This window comes from Ctenopharyngodon idella, chromosome 7 (assembly GCF_019924925.1).
Source record: "Ctenopharyngodon idella isolate HZGC_01 chromosome 7, HZGC01, whole genome shotgun sequence".
NCBI lineage: Eukaryota > Metazoa > Chordata > Actinopteri > Cypriniformes > Xenocyprididae > Ctenopharyngodon > Ctenopharyngodon idella.
The window spans coordinates 41,932,631-41,953,473 of NC_067226.1; the positions used below are offsets into that span (position 1 = coordinate 41,932,631).

Genomic DNA, 20,843 nt, shown 5'->3' on the forward strand with positions numbered 1-20,843 from the left:
CAAAAGAATAATTCAGCATTTCTTTTACTTCATCGCACCGTTACATTTTCTGAAATGTTCAAACTCTTGTGCAATAGAAGTACACTTTAGTATAAAAAAAGAGAAGGGATGTCCTTATCAATTTTTTGTGCCCCTGATATGATCAGAGTCATTGAATATTGAGTATCTGCTGATACCTAGTACTGATCCGATACTTGTATTTTCCTAGTGCTTGGTGCACTCTTCAGATTCATTCAAGTTATTAAAATCAATCCAATGTATATCGTGGGATTGGGTTATAATTATATTACCCATATAAGTAGGACTTAAGTACATCTTTATATGTATTTTGAAAATTACTTCTAATGTCTTAGAAATATGGTTAAAGTGTACTGCCAAATGTACTAATACGAATTTATGGTAAACTAAAATATTCTTTACTGTCATTACATTTGAACTTGTTAAGTATTTAAATATCTGTAATTACACATTTGTAATGAAAAAGATGAAATTTAGTACATTTAACATATATTAACCTTAAGGGCCCTATCATACACTCTACGCAATGCGGCGCCAGGCGCGACACAAGTGTTTTTTGCTAGTTTCAGCCCGACGCAGTTATCATTTTCATGTCCTGCGCTACGTTGTTTAAATAGCAAATGCATTTGCACCCATTTGTGCACCTATGGGCGTGCTGGTCTGAAAACGAGGTGTGTTCGGGTGCATTGTTGGCGTGTTGCTATTTTGAGGCAACTGAAATAGACTGCGCAATATTTTTTTTGTTATTTAAAGAGCGCATTAGTAATATGCACCTTTAGGCGGGTGCATAACGCACACTCTTTTTATTATACACACAGGGACGCGCAGCAGCACACAAACATTCCAAATATTAAAAATAAAAGGATTACAATGTAAAAGATTATTATTGTGTGAATAAAGATAAAAATGCTTTGGTGGAATCCAGCTTGTCCCGTAGATGGTCTGCTCATGTGCTTTAACCTCGTGTACGAGCTCATCCATGTCCTCTCTGAAGAAACGTTCAGTTTTTCAGCTTGCAAATTCCACCATGTAAATAGCAACTGGCTTTTAAAGGGAATAGGAGATTCGGTTCTGTATTTGGTTTCTGTATTGGACTCTGATTTGGTTTATTTCACGTTATGCCCAAAACACACCCATTACTCATTAAGAGAATAGGGACAACCCTTTTAGACCATTTTTCCCGTTATTAAACTAGCAAAAGTGGATTCGGACACACCCTAAGTGCACTTGCGCCGTGTGCTTTAGACCATGTGCTTAGATCGTTAAAATAGAGCCCTAAATGTGATATCAAATATCACACTCCAGTCCAAATTATAATCAAGTACCTTACATTCAGCTCATAAAATGTATAATATTATATTATAAGTGTCATTAAAATTAATCAATACTAAAAGTAATGGATGAAATAACATGTTAAAATAAAATGCTGTTTATTAAAACTACTGATGTGGGTGTTGATAAAACAGTTAAGAATATTAACAAGCAAGAATATGTCCAGTATTTTTTATTTTTTTTTATTTCTGCTATACATGTATTATAGGAACTTCTAGGTTCACTTCAAATGCTCTTACTATCATCTCACTCATGGTTCTCGGATCAATATCCAGTCTGACATGTCCGGAAGAGACGGTTCTTTGAGAGTCATTGAGCTGTTGACTCATGAATCGCTTGGACAGATTCAGTCCAATTTGTGAACAAATAGTTGAACTGATTCTTTTGAAAGATCAAGCTCAAAACAGTGATTTGTTTGTCAGTGCAGGAACAAAAATGCTGTTCATCAAACCATTTCAAATGGGGTCCAATCTGAATCTCAAATGTACACAATTATTCAAAACTGCTTCTTTTTATTATGTTTACTTAGGAAAATACTGTCTTTTCTTGCTTGCTCTTACATGTCAGTCTCATATCTGGTCTCTCCCTCCCCACATCTCAATTTTCCACTGTTTCTGAGGATTATTCTCCCAGTAGACCAGTGGTGGCAATGCAAGAGGCTTTGGGTCCAGGGACACATCTTTAATATTTCAGCAGCATGTTAAGTCAGGGAGTCCTGCTTCCTCTGCGAGGGCCAAAGTGGAAACCAGGTCACACAACACTCAAAGGACACTGAAGGACATGCAGGAGATGAGAACACCATTAGCCCTGTGACTGTATCTGCAGACATTGTAGCGACACACGTCACAGGCAGGAAATGTGAAATCTGTCTCTGCACTCCCATTGTGCTTGGCCTTTGTGACTGTTTCTCCTTGTCAGCATCATCTGCTAAGTTTGAAATTACAAACAGAGGAATGGCAATATTTGTAGAGCCCCATTTTTTGAATATGGCCCTTATTTGGACACAAAAGACACAAAAGTGTATGAATGACATTGCATTAAAAACAAAATACCCCAAACCATTTGCCTTTGTTTCAGTGTTGGCATAGTTGCTGTGTTTTGCCTTTTTAGGGCACTATATATAAATGCATTAAGGCACTTTACTCAACTGCTTTAAGAGGCAACACCTGTTTTGAACTTCAAATTCATTTTCCTCACTCCCTTTTCTTGGTGCAACTGAATTTGAAATAGGATTGTATTGTATATTGTATTTGTTTTGGACCATTGGTTTGATCTGACTTGTCCAAAAACTTAATGAGGTACAGCACTATCCATTGTGTTATTGGCGTCTTTGCTCTTCCTCATCATCAGAGTCTTGTCACAGACACCCAGCTCAATGTAAACACAGCGGGCCCTCGTGTCCCTTACTGTATAAGGCTGTTGAATTCCACCATGTGGAGAATACAGTATACCAAACATGAGTTAGACTGCATGGGGAAGCCATTAAGGTGATGTATGAGTTTGTTCGCCTGTCTGCAGGGTCAGCGGTGAGGGATTGCAGTTGCAGCTTGGGATGCAGAAGACCGTTTCGAAGAATGCTTACATGACAGTAATGAGAATTGAAGCTCAGAAAATATAATGACCATTGTGGATTGTCATATACTAGTACTGTGTCGTTTACATCTACACTCCTAGGCAAAAGAAATGGGCCAAGCCAAAAATGGCAATATATTTAGTGGTCTTTTAATGGTCTTAACCATTTTAATCACAAATCACTGGTCAGGAATTGCACAAAAACTGTAGATAAAGTAACTTAGCACGAAATAGCCTTCCTCTTTGTTTTCTTTAAATGTTTAAGTTGTGTGGGTAAACTTGCAGACAGCTTTTTTTTTTACAGGAGAGTCAGTGTTGATGGCTTCAAACAGTTCATGAGTAGTTGAAAAATGTCTCAAAGTTTAATGTGAGACCAAATATTCACTATAGGCTTCCAATCTGGACTCTGACCAGGCCAAAACATGAGCCGGATAGACTTGTTCTCAAGCCACTTCTTGGTTGTCTTTGGAATTTGGGCAGGAGCATTGTCTTGTTGAAAAATAACATCTGATCAATCCTCTTTAGATAAGCAAGCCATTCTGCAATATTCTCCAAAGCATTAAATGGCTTTTCACAGTGAAGTAGCTCACCAAGATACCAGCAGCTAAAAAGGCTCCCCACACAATGACACGTCTTCCTCCATGCTTCACTGGTAAAGATGCGTTTATTATTAGATTTCTCATCAGATTTTCGAAGACACCGCTCTGGAGCATCACCATCCAACTCATGTTTCATTGTGATTCATCACTCCACTCTGAATCAAACTTCCCATATTCTGCCAAAAACTTTGTCTGTGATGTTTTTCAGTAGCAGAGACAGCAGTGGCTTTTTAAGTAGTGCATTTTCTTCAATTTAGCTAATTTCCTAATTTCACTAACCACTACATATACGTAAATGAAAAAAATATTTGCTTATTCTTATGAAAAAGAAGTACACTTTAGCATACTTTTAAAAGGGGTACTTATTACGGAAATATTACACTTTAAAAGAATACCTTTTTGGACACTTTATTGCAACTAAATGAAAATGTATAATAGTTTAAATGTGTGTGTATATATATATATATATATATATATATATATATATATATATATCATGTTTTAATATTATTTTGTTGTTCTTTAAAGAAGTGTGTTGACCAACATATTGAGGCACATGTAAAGTACTTGATTACAATTTTAACTGTAGTGTATTATTTAATATTATATTTGTGTAGTTACAAATATATTTGAATACATGACATACAAGTTTCAGTAGAAATGACAGTAAAGTATATTTTAGTTTACCATAAATGCTTGTCGGAATGGTAGATTCGTACTGCAGTACATTCGGCAGTACACTTCAACCATATTTCAAAGACAATAGAAGTAATTATCAAATTACATATGAAGATGTACTTAAGTCCTACTTAAGTGGTTCAGAAAAGCTCTCTAAAGTTCAGCTAATTTAATTCAATATATACTGTATATACAGTGGGTACGGAAAGTATTCAGACCCCCTTAAATTTTTCACTCTTTGTTATATTGCAGCCATTTGCTAAAATCATTTAAGTTCATTTTTTTCCTCATTAATGTACACACAGCACCCCATATTGACAGAAAAACACAGAATTGTTCACATTTTAGCATTTATTAAAAAAGAAAAACTGAAATATCACATGGTCCTAAGTATTCAGACCCTTTGCTGTGACACTCATATATTTAACTCAGGTGCTGTCCATTTCTTCTGATCATCCTTGAGATGGTTCTACACCTTCATTTGAGTCCAGCTGTGTTTGATTATACTGATTGGACTTGATTAGGAAAGCCACACACCTGTCTGTATAAGACCTTACAGCTCACAGTGCATGTCAGAGCAAATGAGAATCATGAGGTCAAAGGAACTGCCTGAAGAGCTCAGAGACAGAACTGTGGCAAGGCACAGATCTGGCCGAGGTTACAAAAAAATTTCTGCTGCACTTAAGGTTCCTAAGAGCACAGTGGCCTCCATAATCCTTAAATGGAAGACGTTTGGGACGACCAGAACCCTTCCTAGAGCTGGCCGCCCGGCCAAACTGAGCTATCGGGGGAGAAGAGCCTTGGTGAGAGAGGTAAAGAAGAACCCAAAGATCACTGTGGCTGAGCTCCAGAGATGCAGTCGGGAGATGGGAGAAAGTTATAGAAAGTCAACCATCACTGCGGCCCTCCACCAGTCGGGGCTTTATGGCAGAGTGGCCCGACGGAAGCCTCTCCTCAGTGCAAGACACATGAAAGCCCACATGGAGGACTCCAAGATGGTGAGAAATAAGATTCTCTGGTCTGATGAGACCAAGATAGAACTTTTTGGCCTTAATTCTAAGCGGTATGTGTGGAGAAAACCAGGCACTGCTCATCACCTGTCCAATACAGTCCCAACAGTGAAGCATGGTGGTGGCAGCATCATGCTGTGGGGGTGTTTTTCAGCTGCAGGGACAGGACGACTGGTTGCAATCGAGGGAAAGATGAATGCGGCCAAGTACAGGGATATCCTGGACGAAAACCTTCTCCAGAGTGCTCAGGACCTCAGACTGGGCCGAAGGTTTACCTTCCAGCAAGACAATGACCCTAAGCACACAGCTAAAATAACGAAGGAGTGGCTTCACAACAACTCCGTGACTGTTCTTGAATGGCCCAGCCAGAGCCCTGACTTAAACCCAATTGAGCATCTCTGGAGAGACCTAAAAATGGCTGTCCACTAACGTTTACCATCCAACCTGACAGAACTGGAGAGGATCTGCAAGGAGGAATGGCAGAGGATCCCCAAATCCAGGTGTGAAAAACTTGTTGCATCTTTCCCAAAAAGACTCATGGCTGTATTAGATCCAAAGGGTGCTTCTACTAAATACTGAGCAAAGGGTCTGAATACTTAGGACCATGTGATATTTCAGTTTTTCTTTTTTAATAAATCTGCAAAAATGTCAACAATTCTGTGTTTTTCTGTCAATATGGGGTGCTGTGTGTACATTGAGGGAAAAAAAAATGAACTTGAAAATGAAATGATTTTAGCAAATGGCTGCAATATAACAAAGAGTGAAAAATTTACAGGGGTCTGAATACTTTCCATACCCACTGTGTGTGTGTGTATATATATGTATATATATATATATATATATATATATATATATATATATATATATATATATATAATGTATGTTTCTAATGTACTTTAAAGTAAAACCTTTAATTTGAAGTTATGCATTAGTGCACTTTTTACTTAAGTGTGTTAAGAAACAGTCATGTAAGTGTACACCACAAGTGCACATTTAAGAGAATTAAGCACACTTTTTCCACAAGGGTATGTTTGGAATATTTAAATCATAAACCTTTAAAGTAATCTTGTTGTAGGTGATTTTAGAAAAGGAAAAATATTAGTGAGAGTAATTGGTATTGGTGGCAGTGCAGGGTTTTGGCTATGTGTGTCATGACATCAGCCTTTTTTGAGATAGCATGTGTATGTGCTTGTGTGAGGAGGATGAATTCAGAGAGGTGCGGAAGCTAGTTTTCACACACGCCGGTAACTGGCAAGTACTCTTCATACCCAGCAAGTCTATCACTCAAGCTGTGTGTGAGGCATGTCTGCAGCTTCTCAATAGCTGCCTGGATGTAAATTGAATGCAGATTGATTGTTGCAGGGGGTTGCATAGCAGCTGCTAATTGGTAATGAGGAACATTTGCAGTTGCTCGCTGAGGTCTGGTCTGAATTAGACAGCTCCGCCCCAAACAGATACAGATACAGACTAAAAATAAAACTGAACTGATGAACCGAGACATTTTTGTAAAGCCTGTACATGTCATACATTTTAAAGCTGTTCCTAATACCCTAAAATACACATTGTAATCTTATATTACATATAATATACAGATAATATCTTGTCATAAATGATTGATTGTAACTAGATATTTACATCTGAAGAAAATGGTCGTGTTTGCCTGTGCAGAAATCACCTCCATAACGCTTAGGTGTTGCTATGCGTTTGCTAATGTGGCTTTTACTCTGTTGCTTCACTGTTGTCACGCTGTTCTAAAGAGTTGCTAGGTGATTTCTGACTGGCTCAAGTCAAAAATGCGCAACCTCAAACCTCTGTGATGCTCTCTAGTTATGACTTTGGTCACTCTTAGAGTATAAATCGTAGTTTTGTTTGTTTATAAAGGCAATTTCACATTTCCCCTCAACAAATATCACAATTTGAGATATTAAAGGTAGGGTAGGTAATTTCAGAGAGGCTAGCAATAGCAAACTAGCTTTGAAAGCATAAGATCCCACCCTCCCCTCAGAGTGCTCTCCAAAGCCACGCCTCCAAAACACATGAACGCGCACAGCCAGAGCGGAGTCTGCAAAGCATCACGAGACGAGAGACGGCGTTAAATTACCTCATGTCTCAAAGCACATACATTACAATAATAATGAATGTAAACAGAGCTCTAGTTGTACCAGCTGACTGCTGCAGATTCATTTCGCTTTGATAGTGTACTTCAAATCTTAAAAGTATATTTTTAAAAAACTACTTGCAGATATATTAATGAAATAATATTACTTAAGTGTACTTAAAGATAGTGTCTGTCATGTGTTTCTTAACACACCTTTAAGAAAAAATGCACCCTGCAGTCAAATTAAAATGTTAAAGCATAACACACTAAACATACTAAAGCACATGTAAAGTACTTAATTATAATGTAAACAGTAGTGTTATTTGACATTACATTTAAAGTTATTGTATTTTAAATGTACTAAATCGAAACGTCATCATCACAAATGTGTAATTACAAATATATTTAAATGACACAAATTTCAATGGAAATGAAAATAAAGTATGTAGAAGTAATTATGAAATTACATATTAAGCTGTACTTAAGTCCTACTTAAGTGGGTCAAAAATGAATAAATTTCCATTAACATTCAGTGTGTCCAGAAACATTATACATTCAGTTTACACTTAAAGGATTAGTTCACTTTAAAATGAAAATTACTACAAGATTTACTCACCCTCAAGCCATCCTAGGTGTATATGACTTTCTTCTTTCTGATGAACACAATCAGAGTTATATTAATAAATATCCTGACGCATCCAAACTTTATAATGGCAGTGAACGGGACCAAGAAAGCTCAAGAAAGTGCATCCATCCATCATAAACATAATCCATACGGCTCCAGGGGGTTAATAAAGGCCTTCTGAAGCGAAGCGATGCGTTTGTGTAAGAAAAATATCCATATTTAACAAGTTATAAAGTAAAATATCTTGCTTCCGCCTGACTGCCTTCCATATTCAACTTACGATATCAGGATATTTATTAATATAACTGATTGTGTTCAGAAAGAAGAAAGTCATATACACCTAGGTTGGCTTGAGGGTGAGTAAAGCTTGGGGTAATTTTCATTTTAAAGTGAACTAATCCTTTAAGTATATTCTTTTAAAGTATATTATTTTTGTAAAAAGTACTCTTTTTAAAAGTATGCTTAAGTGTACTTCTTTTTATGCTGTATCTAGTATAAGCAAATCTAATGAAGCTGCTATGACCTTTCAAAGCACCTAGTAATGCTTGATAGTAAAATGCCACATGTCTCCTTAGATTTAAAACATGAAGAAATTAATTTGAGTTCATGAATTATTGCTATGATATTCATAAGGTCATATCAAACGTGTAGCTGTGAAGCAGCTGTATGAAATGTGCACTGCAGTGACAGTGTGCACACACTGTAGCTTAATCTGTATGGAAAATCTGTTCTCTTAGCATTTACCCACATTTTTCTCTCTTGTCACAACAACCCAGAGCTCCTTTCAGAACAACACGCCTTTTTGCGGAAACAGGGTTCCTATTTGAGAGCATCAGGGACAGCGAGGGGTCTAAATCTTCTGCGAAAAAAGCTCTTGGTTTGGAGTGCTCTTCCTGAAATAGGCCTGTCTGAACCAGGAATGACCAATGGGAATCAACTGTTCTTTCATATACAATACAAGCCGTTTCATCTGTCATCTAGATGGCTTGCCTCTACCTAGAGCTGCTATAATGAACCGCAGATTCCACTGGTTGATGAAAGTATTTTACATATAAAAAGATCATCATTTGGTGAGATTTTTTTTTTTTTTTCACAGCAACTGATCAGGGATCCGAAATGAGGCTTTGATGGACAGATGGCATTGTAGTGGAAAAAAGTGGGAAAAATTATTATTTTTGAAGCTGATGTGATTTAAACAGCATCAAAAATTCAGCTGTGATTCACACTCAAAAAAAAAAAAAAAAATAATAATAATAAAAAAATAAAATTAATTTGTTTTACACATGATGGAAAAACAAATGTTTCAGCTCTAAGGCCTTCTTGGGTTTGTGAGGTAATCTAATATATCCATCCACTATTTATACAATTTATTAATTGTTTACATCACAATCGATTAACAGGTTTAATTAATGCTAAATATTTAATATAATTAATATCTAAAATCACAAATTAACTTACAATAAACTTACAATCAAGTATTATCAATCAACAATTAACCACATACAATATAAACTTTCTAGATATGTTAATCACATCCACCTACAAACTACATAAAACATTTATATAGGACATTTTCTACACCAAATGGTAAAACTTTATTTTACAGTGCCATAGTTACATGTTACTACATAATGCATAATTACAAGTAACTAACCCTAAACCAAACCCTAACCCTAATTGTAACTGTATAGTAAGTACATGTGGTTAAATAATAGTATTCAGTACTTATTTGAGTAATTACAATGTAACTACGGTACTGTAAAATAAAGTGTAACCCACCAAACTCGACAATAGAGATTCCAACAATCAAAATATTGAAAAATTAAACAAACAGGATTACACTGTCATTAATCAACACAAGTAAAATAAAAAATAAAAAATTTTGAGTGTGAATCACAGCTGAATTTTTGATGTAATTAAAAAGATTTCTGTCATGACAACTCTCGGATTGTTTGGCATGGAAATGGATATGATATTGTTGATATGTTTGGCCTTGGCGGAATAGATTTGCTATGTTGCTGCAGAGCAAGTACGGGACTTGCTACTGCCAATACATACTGTACACGACACGCTGCTGCTGTACAAAATATCTATACAGGTGGAGCTGGGGAAGGTGGAGGGTTTTTGAAAGAGCGCTGCAACTGCTACAGCAAATGCTGACCAAGTATTTGAAGGTTGAGCAGCGAGCTCATTGGCTACTGATACAGCAGGAACCAATAAGCTGTGCCCTATAGAAAATGATGGGATTGCAAGCAGATTGAGTTAAGGACCTATCGGCCTGTGCCATCTAGAGTTTCATGACTGAACTTTGTATTTACACACCAAAACGAGACAATATACGAGACGAGAGAGCGCGGTGTAAACGACCTTGTTAAACTGCAATTGAAACAACATCAGACATCATTCATGTGGGTGAATCTCACAAAACCTGTTAAGAACATGACTGGGTCAAATTTTACCCCAAAATCAAACAAAAAGAAAAAGGAATGTAAATTGATATTTTGCTTAAATAAAAAAGCCTGTTTGTGGAAAATAGAAGAAATAGCTTACCCCAAAATGACCCCAGATGTTCTTTCATTTTTTAACTGGTATTTTACTCACCCTCAAGTTATTCCAAAGCTGCATATTGTTATTCCTCTTTTACATACATATATTTTTGGTCTTACAACAACAATACAAAAATAAGTATCTGTCATGCTCCAAAAATGACAAAAATACACACTTTTTCATATCTCTAAATAGCAACTTAAATTTTGTTTTGGGCTTTAGAAATCACAAAACTTGTATGATTACAGAAGAGTATATAGTGTATAGAGACACCACTTTTATGATTTTGATTTTTGATTTTTTTTTTTTTTTTTTTGGAGCTTGACAACCTGTTAACTATGAATTATTGTTGTATGCGTAACAGTTCTTCAAAAGTGTGTATTTTTCATTAGGCAAAAAAAAAAATAATAGCAAATGGGTTTGTTATGACATGGGTGAGTAAATGATGACAATTTAATTTTTTTAGTCTGTTATTTTAGTATTATTTATACTTTGGTGAACTTTTTCAGCTTTTTTTTTTTTTTTTTTGTAACATTTTCATTTGTAACAATTAAAAGAGTTCTCAATGCCATAATACAATAAAATCTCACTCCCATTACAGATTATTTATGTTTTAAACTATAAACTATGAATACATCACTGCTATTTAATGTATGCTGCTTTAAACAATAATAAGTATAGACCTTATGCACCAGAGAAACAAGTGTGCAGCCACCTTCAGAATTTTGTGTTTGAACCAAAGACGGTACCACTTTATATTAAGTGGCCTTAACTACTATGTACTTACATCAAAAAATAAGTACAATGTACTTATTGGGTTCATATTGAATTGCAAAACACTTTTGCTGCTATTGAGGTGGGATACGGGTAAGGTTAGGAATAGCTTTGGTGGTATGGGTAGGTTTAAGGGTAGGGGTAAGGTGTAAGGGATGGGTCAACAGTGTAATTATAAATGTAATTACAGAAATTAATTACAGATGTAATTACATGAGGGTGTTTTTAAAATATAAGTGCAATGTAAAAACATGTATGTACACAATAAGTGCATTGTATCAAATGAATAATTTAAATGTAAGTACATAGTAGTTAAGGCCACTTAATATAAAGTGGGACCCCAAAGACTATAGAATAACACAAGATGCGTCACTTGTATTGTTTTGAATGGGAGAAAGTGCGACGCGCAATATGGTGGAATAAGTCCCGCCTTCTAAATAAGAGCCAATCGCCGATTGGTAAAGTCATCGCGTAACTGCAGCGGCCATTAGAAGCTCCGGTTCCTATAGAAACAGTCAAACACGCACTTCCTATAGAGACGTGCACTTAGGACTGCGCATGCACATTAACTTGTTCCAGCCTGAAAAATACTGTTTTTTTTTTTTGTCATGATTCGAACGTTTAGAAACAAAATTTATGAGACAGTTTTTGTCAGATTTCATTGGTGATTTCAAATATAAAATTTAATCGAAAGCTTGGGAAACAGCTTTGGAGAATTTGATGTTTCTCCACTCAAAGAGATAGGAGCTGCACTTGCATGCACGAGAGGCGTTTCAAAGATGGCCGCCGAGTGAAATGACTTGTCTTAAAGGGACTTTGGTTTGAACTTCCATTTTAGCAGTAGCTCTGTATATTTCTATGACATCGCTGTTCGAAGAATAATTAGCTGGTGAAGTGAATTTACTTAGTGTAGAGTTAAAGGGATAGTTCACCCAAAAATGAAAATTTGATGTTTATCTGCTTACCCCCAGGGCATCCAAGATGTAGGTGACTTTGTTTCTTCAGTAGAACACAAATGATGATTTTTAACTCCAACCGTTGCGGTCTGTCAGTCGTATAATACATTGAAACGGTAACACCATCTATGAGAATAAAAAAAACATGCACAAACAAATCCAAATTAAACCCTGCGGCTCATGACGACACATTGATGTCTTAAGACATGTGCGAGAAACCGAACAGTATTTATATAATTTTTACTTCAATGAGTGCGAGACATCACTTCCGTCATCAGTGTGTCGTCACGAGCCGCAGGATTTAGTTTGGATTTGTTTGTGCATGTTTTTTTTTATTCTCATAGATGGTGTTACCGTTTCAATGCATTATACGACTGACAGACCGCAACGGTTGGAGTTAAAAATCATCATTTGTGTTCTACTGAAGAAACAAAGTCACCTACATCTTGGATGCCCTGGGGGTAAGCAGATAAACATCAAATTTTCATTTTTGGGTGAACTATTCCTTTAAGTTATCATGAGTATTGTAATGTTTGAAGCGGATGTCATAACAAATGTCAGTAGACTGAGAAGATTTCAAAATGAGAGGCTCATTTATAAATGCGTAAGATCTTACCTTTATGCTGTGGAAACACAAACTGTAAGTCAGAATACAACGAGAGCAGCACTGAAAAGGGGCGGGGCTACATAAGGTCTATAACAACCTTATTTTTTACTTAGATTTTGGGGTGAAGTGTTACCTAGAGCTGTTTCCATGGACGAGTCCCAGTCTTTTGATGTGGCTTTGTAAAATAAGTACGTCAGGCTGTGAGTCATCAAGGCTGACCTTATGAACTCCACCTTTATTTATACCATCTGAAACACCTGCCGTTCGGAAATGTCAAGGTGTTTCACATCACTTTTAACCTCTCTCTCTCTCTCTCTCTCTCTCTCTCTCTCTCTCTCTCTTTATATTGCCTTCAGTCTGTCTGCTGCTATGCTTCACATTGCTTTTCACACCTCAGTCCCTTTGTCTTTCTGTCTAGATCTCTTTTCACTTGCTTTCTTGCACCTTTACCTTTATCTTCCTTCTCCATATCTCAGTCCTATTCACTTTCTCTCAGGCAAGAGCAGGCTGTCTCTGTAGTCTCTCTTATCTTTAACCTCACCGTCCCTCCCTTTCTCCATTTCGTCCACTCTCGCTCTCAATACCTTGACACTCAGAGATGCCTCATCCAGAGCGTCTCCGAAGTGTTGTAGCATTGTAACTGGCAACACGACAGTCCCATAATCGCCTGTCAATGCTGATTCCTTCTGTTTTTTCACCTCTCCTGCCCCTCCTCCTCGCTCTCCCTCTCTCGTGCTTTCGCTCTGAGGCCACGCTGGCACCGCCTTCCCAGCAACGGTCGTGGAGGTTGAAACAGCCACAGATGGTGCTGAGACACACAAGCAGCCACTCTACTACAAATGAGTGTGTGTGTGTGACAGAAAGAGTGTGAACTGCAAAAGAGAAGAGACGGCTTAAAAGGGAGCGCTCAGCACCTCTGGGACACACGAGCGCTCCAGAGGAAATATTTATGACCCAACGGCAGTGAGTGACCCCCCTCGCGCAGACAGGATCTCCAGCCAGGAGCCGCGCACAGCTCCGTATGAGCCGACACTCACAGACGCACGAGCAGAGCAGGTTCGGGCAGGAGCGCGGCTGTGGGGAGGAAGTTTTCCTCTGTCAACAAACCTTTTGAGGATTAAACAGCAGGAAAAGAGAGAAACCTCAGCATGAGCAGTTGCAGGAAGAGATGCAAGAGGGAGATTCTGAAGTTTGCTCAGTACCTCTTCAGACTTATTACTGGCACACTCAATACAGGTAAAGTTGGTGGCAATTTCCTCATTTTCCAAAGTTTTTCATCTCGTAAAAATCAGGTTTGTTGGATTTGCAATGGAGTATAAAATACTTTGGTGCAATCTAGCATTATATACAGTATGGATATAGAAGTTGAGGCAGTGAAGCTCAAACAACCTGCAGGCATCTCTTAACCATATTTTGACCTTTGATATCCATCTGTCTTCTCCATCCTAATCTCCTTAATCATGTCAATTAATCCCCGTCTACTGACAATTAGGAGGAGGCAAACAAATTTTCCCCATCATTTGCCAAATATAAATTGATGTGTCAGCTGTTTCAAGGAGAGATGGGCTCTTCTCCATGGATTGCAGCACATTTAGTCATGTTGTCCTGTCCTTGAGTATCCTGCTGTAGTTTTCCCAGTGTGTCTACAAATAATGTCAAATTGTGTGAAGATAATATGGGCAGTGGACCATATTTGTTGCAGAAAATCAGCAATGCATCAAAACAAATGCATGTTGTGACTATGCTGACCTTGATAAATGGTTTAATTTGTCAAGATATGTTTTTGCATTCTTTCAATTTAATATATATATATATATATATATATATATATATATATACACACACACACACACACACATACAATACATATATATATATATTGAAGAAATACTCAGGATATGTAATCAGGATAACCTGAAGGACTCATTATTAAAAAAAATGTTTGTTACAGATAGAATTAATAGTCTAATAGTTCTTCGCTTTGCACACAGTACTGCAGTTTGCAGTTTCTAATTATGCTAATTTACTACCTCAGTATGAGGAAGTTTTGTTCTAGCTAATCCAGGCAAAAACTCATGGGATTTATCTGATTTGACAAGTTTATTTGTTTACTCTTCCCCTGTGTGTTTCTTCATTTTGCGTTTATTAATTATCATGTATCTGTTGTGCTTGTGAGGAATATGCTGTGCATCTCTGCAGTATGTGAACGTGTGTCTGAATGTGTGGGTGCGTTTGACAACAAAGACCATGGATGGCAAAGCTTGGCATGCACTGCTTTACTGGTCTTATTTTTATGAATATGATGCATTAGAATGTGTCGTGTACATAATTTGTTCCACAGAGGAGTTTTTCATGTAACCCTTCTTTAAAGATAAAGAGACCTGCAGTGAAGGCTTGAGTACTGCTGGCGGGTTGGTTTAAGTAGATTTCTGTAGGCGGTCTGATATAGTGTTTGATCATAATCACTGACAGGGAAAGAAGGACTTTACCTCATTAAAATCTTGTGTTGATTGGGGTCATGTGTTGATAGATAGTCTTCTGTGTTTGTGACAGGCTGTCCTTTTTAAGTTAATTTTTTTAGCATACAATATATTAGTCTAGCAGTTCATTTAGATGCAGTCTTGCAAAAAAATAAAAAATCTGTTTTCCAATAAAATATCTAAGATATAGGCTATTTATTAAGCAGAGGATAGTTCACCCTAAAATGAAAATTAAGTTATCATTTACTCACCCTGGTGTTGTTCTTTGTGGCTGTTCGGACCACAAAAAGTGAATTTTTAAAAAATGTCCTGCTCACACTCATCTATATAAATGATGTTTTATTAACAAAGTTCAGGAGGAGCACATTCAGATAATCAACTCAATTAGCATGATAGGAGGTATATATATACAGCAGACTTACCTCTGTCCCACAACAGTTTTCCAGCATCCCTCCACCACCCAATCTCCTCACTCTTAACTATTCCTATCCCAGCCTGGGATGGCGGGAGTACTCTGGGTTTGGGCCAAATTCTGAGCTCAGAGCCCTCCCCTCGGACAGCACGCCAAATACGCATAATAACCTTTACTCTATCTGATTATATGCAGGTGTGAACTTGTGAATGGCAGTGAATAGCGACCAGCATCAAGCTTTTTAAAAAAATATATATGCAAAAGTATCACAGAATAATCTGATGCCATATATTCCAAGTATTCTGGGGGTATACGATAGGGTTTGGTGAAAAACAAACCGAAATTTAATGTATTATTTCACGAAAAACCTGACCTTGGCCATTGGTCACACAAGTTGTGAGAAATCAAGATTAATAAAAACACCACATGGAATACGACTTATGTACCTTCTTTTCTGAGGTGAATATATCCATTGTGTTTGTAGTAAAAATAAGTCATCAGACAAACGGAGATCCGGTCCAGTGATATTGGACTCAGTGAAGAAAGTATACGGATACTCTTTGGGGATTTCTAGTTGTTGTATTTCATTTTTTTTTTTTTTTTTTTTTTTATCTTGATTTCTCACAAAGAACAATGGCCAAGGTCAGGATTTTCATAAAATTTTGGTTTGTTTTTCACCAAACCCTATCGTATACCCCCAGAACATTTGGAATATACGACAAGTGTTGCATGGGATCATTCTGTGAAACTTTTGTGTCTTTTTTAAGAAGCTTGATGCTGGTCAATATTCACTGCCATTAAATAGATGAGCACGAGGAGGACATTTTTTTATTTTATTTTTTTTACAAATTCTCCTTTTGTGGTCTGAAAAATAAAGAAGGACATAGGACATTGGAACATCACGGTGAGTAAATGATGACATAATTTTAATTTTAGGGTGAACTACCTCTTTAAGACATTAAAGGTGACCTATTATGCCCCTTTTTACAAGCTGTAATATAAGTCTCAGGTGTCCCCAGAATGTGTCTGTGAAGTTTCAGCTCAAAATACCCCACAGATCATTTATTATACCCATTTTTGAGTGGAAGAAAAAACATGCTGTTTTCGTGCATGTATCTTTAAATGCAAATTAGCTGCTGCTCCCCACCCCACTTTCCAGAAGTGGGTGGAGCCTTTACAAATCGTGCCTCGGGATACTCTGCCAAAAACTAAAACATCTGCTTGGTTTTGATTATCATCTCTATCGTAGTCACGCTCACGTTACATTGCAGTTCTTCATCATCATGAAAGTTTATTATCTGCATGCGTTTTAAAGCCATAACATTTTAAACTTCTGATATATGGTTTTCTGAGTGCACACATTTGAAGCACGCACACAGAAAGCTGATTTCAGACGGCGCGTCCCGTCAGTATTAAACTAAGTTCTCTTTCACATCTTATTGTCAAATACACACAAGGTTTTCAAATACACACAAAGTTCACAAACACCATCAGTTATGTCTGTGAATGTAAACAGCAGGGAAAGAAATCACATGTGTTTATTAGATCTGTGTATTAAAGTGACAGCAGTGTAATATACAGTACCTACTGCTGTATATGCTGTTAATATGAACCAAACAATAAAAGAAAAACAGAAAATCACTCACTGCTCTTGATTGAATAACTTTAGTAGCTTTAATAAGAATACATTTCTTACTTGAATGCTGCTGTTAAATGATCTGGCGAAGAGATAAACATGGCGGACTGTGTACAGCTCACTCAGGGCGGGGTCTATGCTAATATGGCAGAGTTCGTCAGCAGTCATGGGCGGGGCCTGTGCTTGTGACGTCACATTGCATAGAAACTGCAAACGGCTTATTCTGAGACACTGCTTATGATTTATGGGGATTAAAAAAAGGAGTGGGTGAATTTTTACCATTATAGGGTGATTGTGTACACACACTGCTGACATACATTTATGTTCAAATACCATGTAAAATTTTGCATAATAGGTCCCCTTTAAGGTTTCAGAGCATATATCTTGAATTAAGTGAATTCTTCTTACTCTTTTGGCAAATATTTTTTTCTTGTTTTAAGAATAAAACTCAATAAATTTGTTTATGCTCATACAAAAAAGGGGGATTTATGATCGATTCACACAGGAATTCATGCTGCCAGTATTTTTGCATTGAATATATGCTCAGTGTATTTAGTGTAAGACTTCTCACATTCATCATCACTGTTCCATCATTATGAACAGTATAATTTCATATTCGTCTGGTGTTGCATACTCCTCCACTGTGTAAATAGCTATAGATATACCGCTCTCCTTATTAAAAATGCTTAACATTTGCCAAATGGTGATTTAATTGAATTAAGGGCATGAAAAATTCATTTATTCTGATACAGATGTCATCTGTTTGGTGATGATTACCAGGATATATCAATAATGAATTAAAAGTGCTGGAAAGGATCTGTTCTTGGAGGGAGCCCAGTGTGAGATATTATGCTGAGTCATAGAAAATGACTTTTAATATTGATAGTATGGCAGACTGACAGCTTTTCTAACACTAAATTGCTGGAGACCGTCTTGCTGCCTTCACTTGAAATCCTTGTTAAGGTGCTGTATTGATTCGGCTGACCCAGTAAGACAATCCATCTATATTTGGTTGTAGAACAGTGTTCTTGTTTCTGTTTTGTCTTGATTTTCTCTGTTCACACTTAAAATGGAGAAAAAATTGTTTAAAAATACACAAAGCAACTTAGCTCAACCTGAAAATGTGCAAATGGCATTTCAAGAAGAACATGTGCTAGTAGATTTCAAACCGGTTTAATGTGTAAATTTGGTCACTATATGACATAATAACTGGAAATTAGTATCCATTTCTGAATCCAAAATGTTTGTGCTTAAATTTCAACCACCCTTGTAAAGGCAAACACTAAATCTTTTATCTTAGAAAGCAATGCACAGACACTGAATGTCAATAGCTGCTGCTCAAGTGATCAGGAGTGATCGATCATCTGAAAGAATCAGTCAATTATAAAGCCTGACCTGAGCCTGATTCTAATGGGATCTGATGTAGAATACAGTGGAGGGACACTGGAAATCTGTGTCCTTGGAGAAATCGTCTTGTGATGCAATGCTCAGAAATCACATTTAACACAACAAAGATGGGTCAGTTATTGTATATACTGTATTATTTATTAGGCTACATCATATAATAATAAAAATGTATCTGTGCTGATTAAATATCTTCAAGAGCCCACAAAATTTTATTGACATATTTATGGTTGAAAGAGGAAGTTGGGGTGGGACAAAGGGCTTTTTCGTAGATGATGTGAAAGCTCCAGTTGTGATTTCATACACTGTAAAGAAGGAATTATTGAGAAAATTGAACGCAACTTGATGCATTCAGATTTTTAGGTTCTCTCAACTATTGCCTTAAAAATTGTCCTAGAAGCAGCTGCAGTGATTTTACCAGTTGGCGATTTGCTCTTTTATTTCACTTTGTCCAATTCATTGTAATATTAATGCCCCGTCTTTCCATATATAAAGTCTTTGGTACAAGTAAGCACACTCTTTTTCATAATGGCAGGGCTGCTGAGAAAAATGTAACATTACAACATTCAGATGTATTCATTCAGCCATAAATTCATTGAGACAACTACAGATTTACATTAAATTATTGATCTATCATTTTGGTAGCCATATATTGGACACTTAATATGTGACGTGAACTATGCTATCTTTGTTGCTGAAGCAGCATTCACCTTACAAAGAAAAGATATCTGGAATAAAGTTTTCCAAAGTTGTACACAGACCTTAGTCTCAGCCTCAGACATCACGGACACAAAATTGGAAACGCTTCAGGAGTTTCAAAGTCATCATCTGATTGGTTGAATTCTACAGGATTTCCGGGAGACCCATATGTGTCGCATGCATTAACAGTCCGCCTGAAAACAAAGCCACTGTGATGCCAAACCAAAGCCACCTGCAACCTTAAATGAAAAAAGTGCGATGCCTGCTAACACTGTGGTATTCAGAGAATGAGACAAGAGGCTGTTTTATTTTTTTTATTTTTTGAATGGGTGTCAATGGAGGAGAGGCTTTACTTTGCTGAATAAACCGCTTTTTTGTGAGGAAATAGTTTATAATTTAATGAATCTACAGCCCATGGGCTAATCTTCAACATGTTTGCTCTTAAACATTAATTTTGGATTCATCTATTTTTAGAATTTACACTGAAAAAATGCTGTTTTATAAGAGAAGTCACAGACAACTGCGCAACCGGTATGATTCAGTTTACGGCACTTCTCATTCATTTCTATAGTATTCATTGATTGGTTATCAAGACACATGGGATCCAAGTTAGCTGTTAAGCCTTTTCAAATGGTAGAGCCACGGACCCTCGCATCTCCCACTAAAAACACCATCTCTTGCCAAACCCCCTCATGGAAAAAGAACGCCGTTGTGTTTACAACTGTGACAATGAGTGCTTATCAGGATCAACCAAACGCTGGATTTTCAAAAGTATATGAAGTATCTGAAGTTCACGGCATAGACTTTAAAATACTTCCAAGAGTTTTACACAACGATCTGTTATTGTAGGGACATCGGCGTTACATTTTCACACCCCTAAACATGACGCTGAACAAAACAAACTGTGATTGGTTTCTTTCTGCCATTAGTCTGAAGGTCTGGCTACATGAGACTACATAGACCTTGATGACACACAAATCTCAAGAACGGTGACAATCAACAAAAAAAGATAAGCTCTTGACATCACAACACAATACTAACAATAATGACAAAACAACAGCAAAAAAGTCAGAAAACAATAATCGCATGACAGTAACTGCATAATTTATTAATTCTGCAATGCATGCTGGGAACTCACAAATCCTCAACAAACAATATTGTTTGTTCAGACAACTGTGTTTGACTAGTTAGGACAACATTTAGGGAGTTCTGCTGGTCTAACATGGGCTTTTATGTAGTTTTATAGTAATTCACATTTCTCAGTATTTGTGACTCAAAGATCCAGTAAACTGGAAAATATGTAGTTGCTTTTTTATTCAATGTAGGGTCTTTAAAAATATGTCTTCTCCTTTTTTATAGTCCATTGTCTTGATTAAAGATCATAAAGAAAATGAAA

The 20,843-nt window shown here is 36.8% G+C and overlaps 1 protein-coding gene across 4 annotated transcripts in view; it reads left to right on the forward strand.

Moving 5' to 3' along the window:
* The window catches only part of kcnip4a (potassium voltage-gated channel interacting protein 4a), a 251,365-nt gene that overhangs the window by 68,566 nt on the left and 161,956 nt on the right, over positions 1–20,843 (forward strand). Inside the window, exon 1 of one of the 4 annotated variants that reach the window (XM_051898894.1) lies at positions 13,595–14,052. The exons of the other annotated variants lie outside the window; for them this stretch is intronic. Coding sequence (XP_051754854.1) covers positions 13,965–14,052 — 88 coding nt within the window. The 5' untranslated portion in view covers positions 13,595–13,964. Of the gene's footprint in view, positions 1–13,594; positions 14,053–20,843 lie in introns of those variants that run through there. 4 annotated transcript variants of the gene reach the window in all.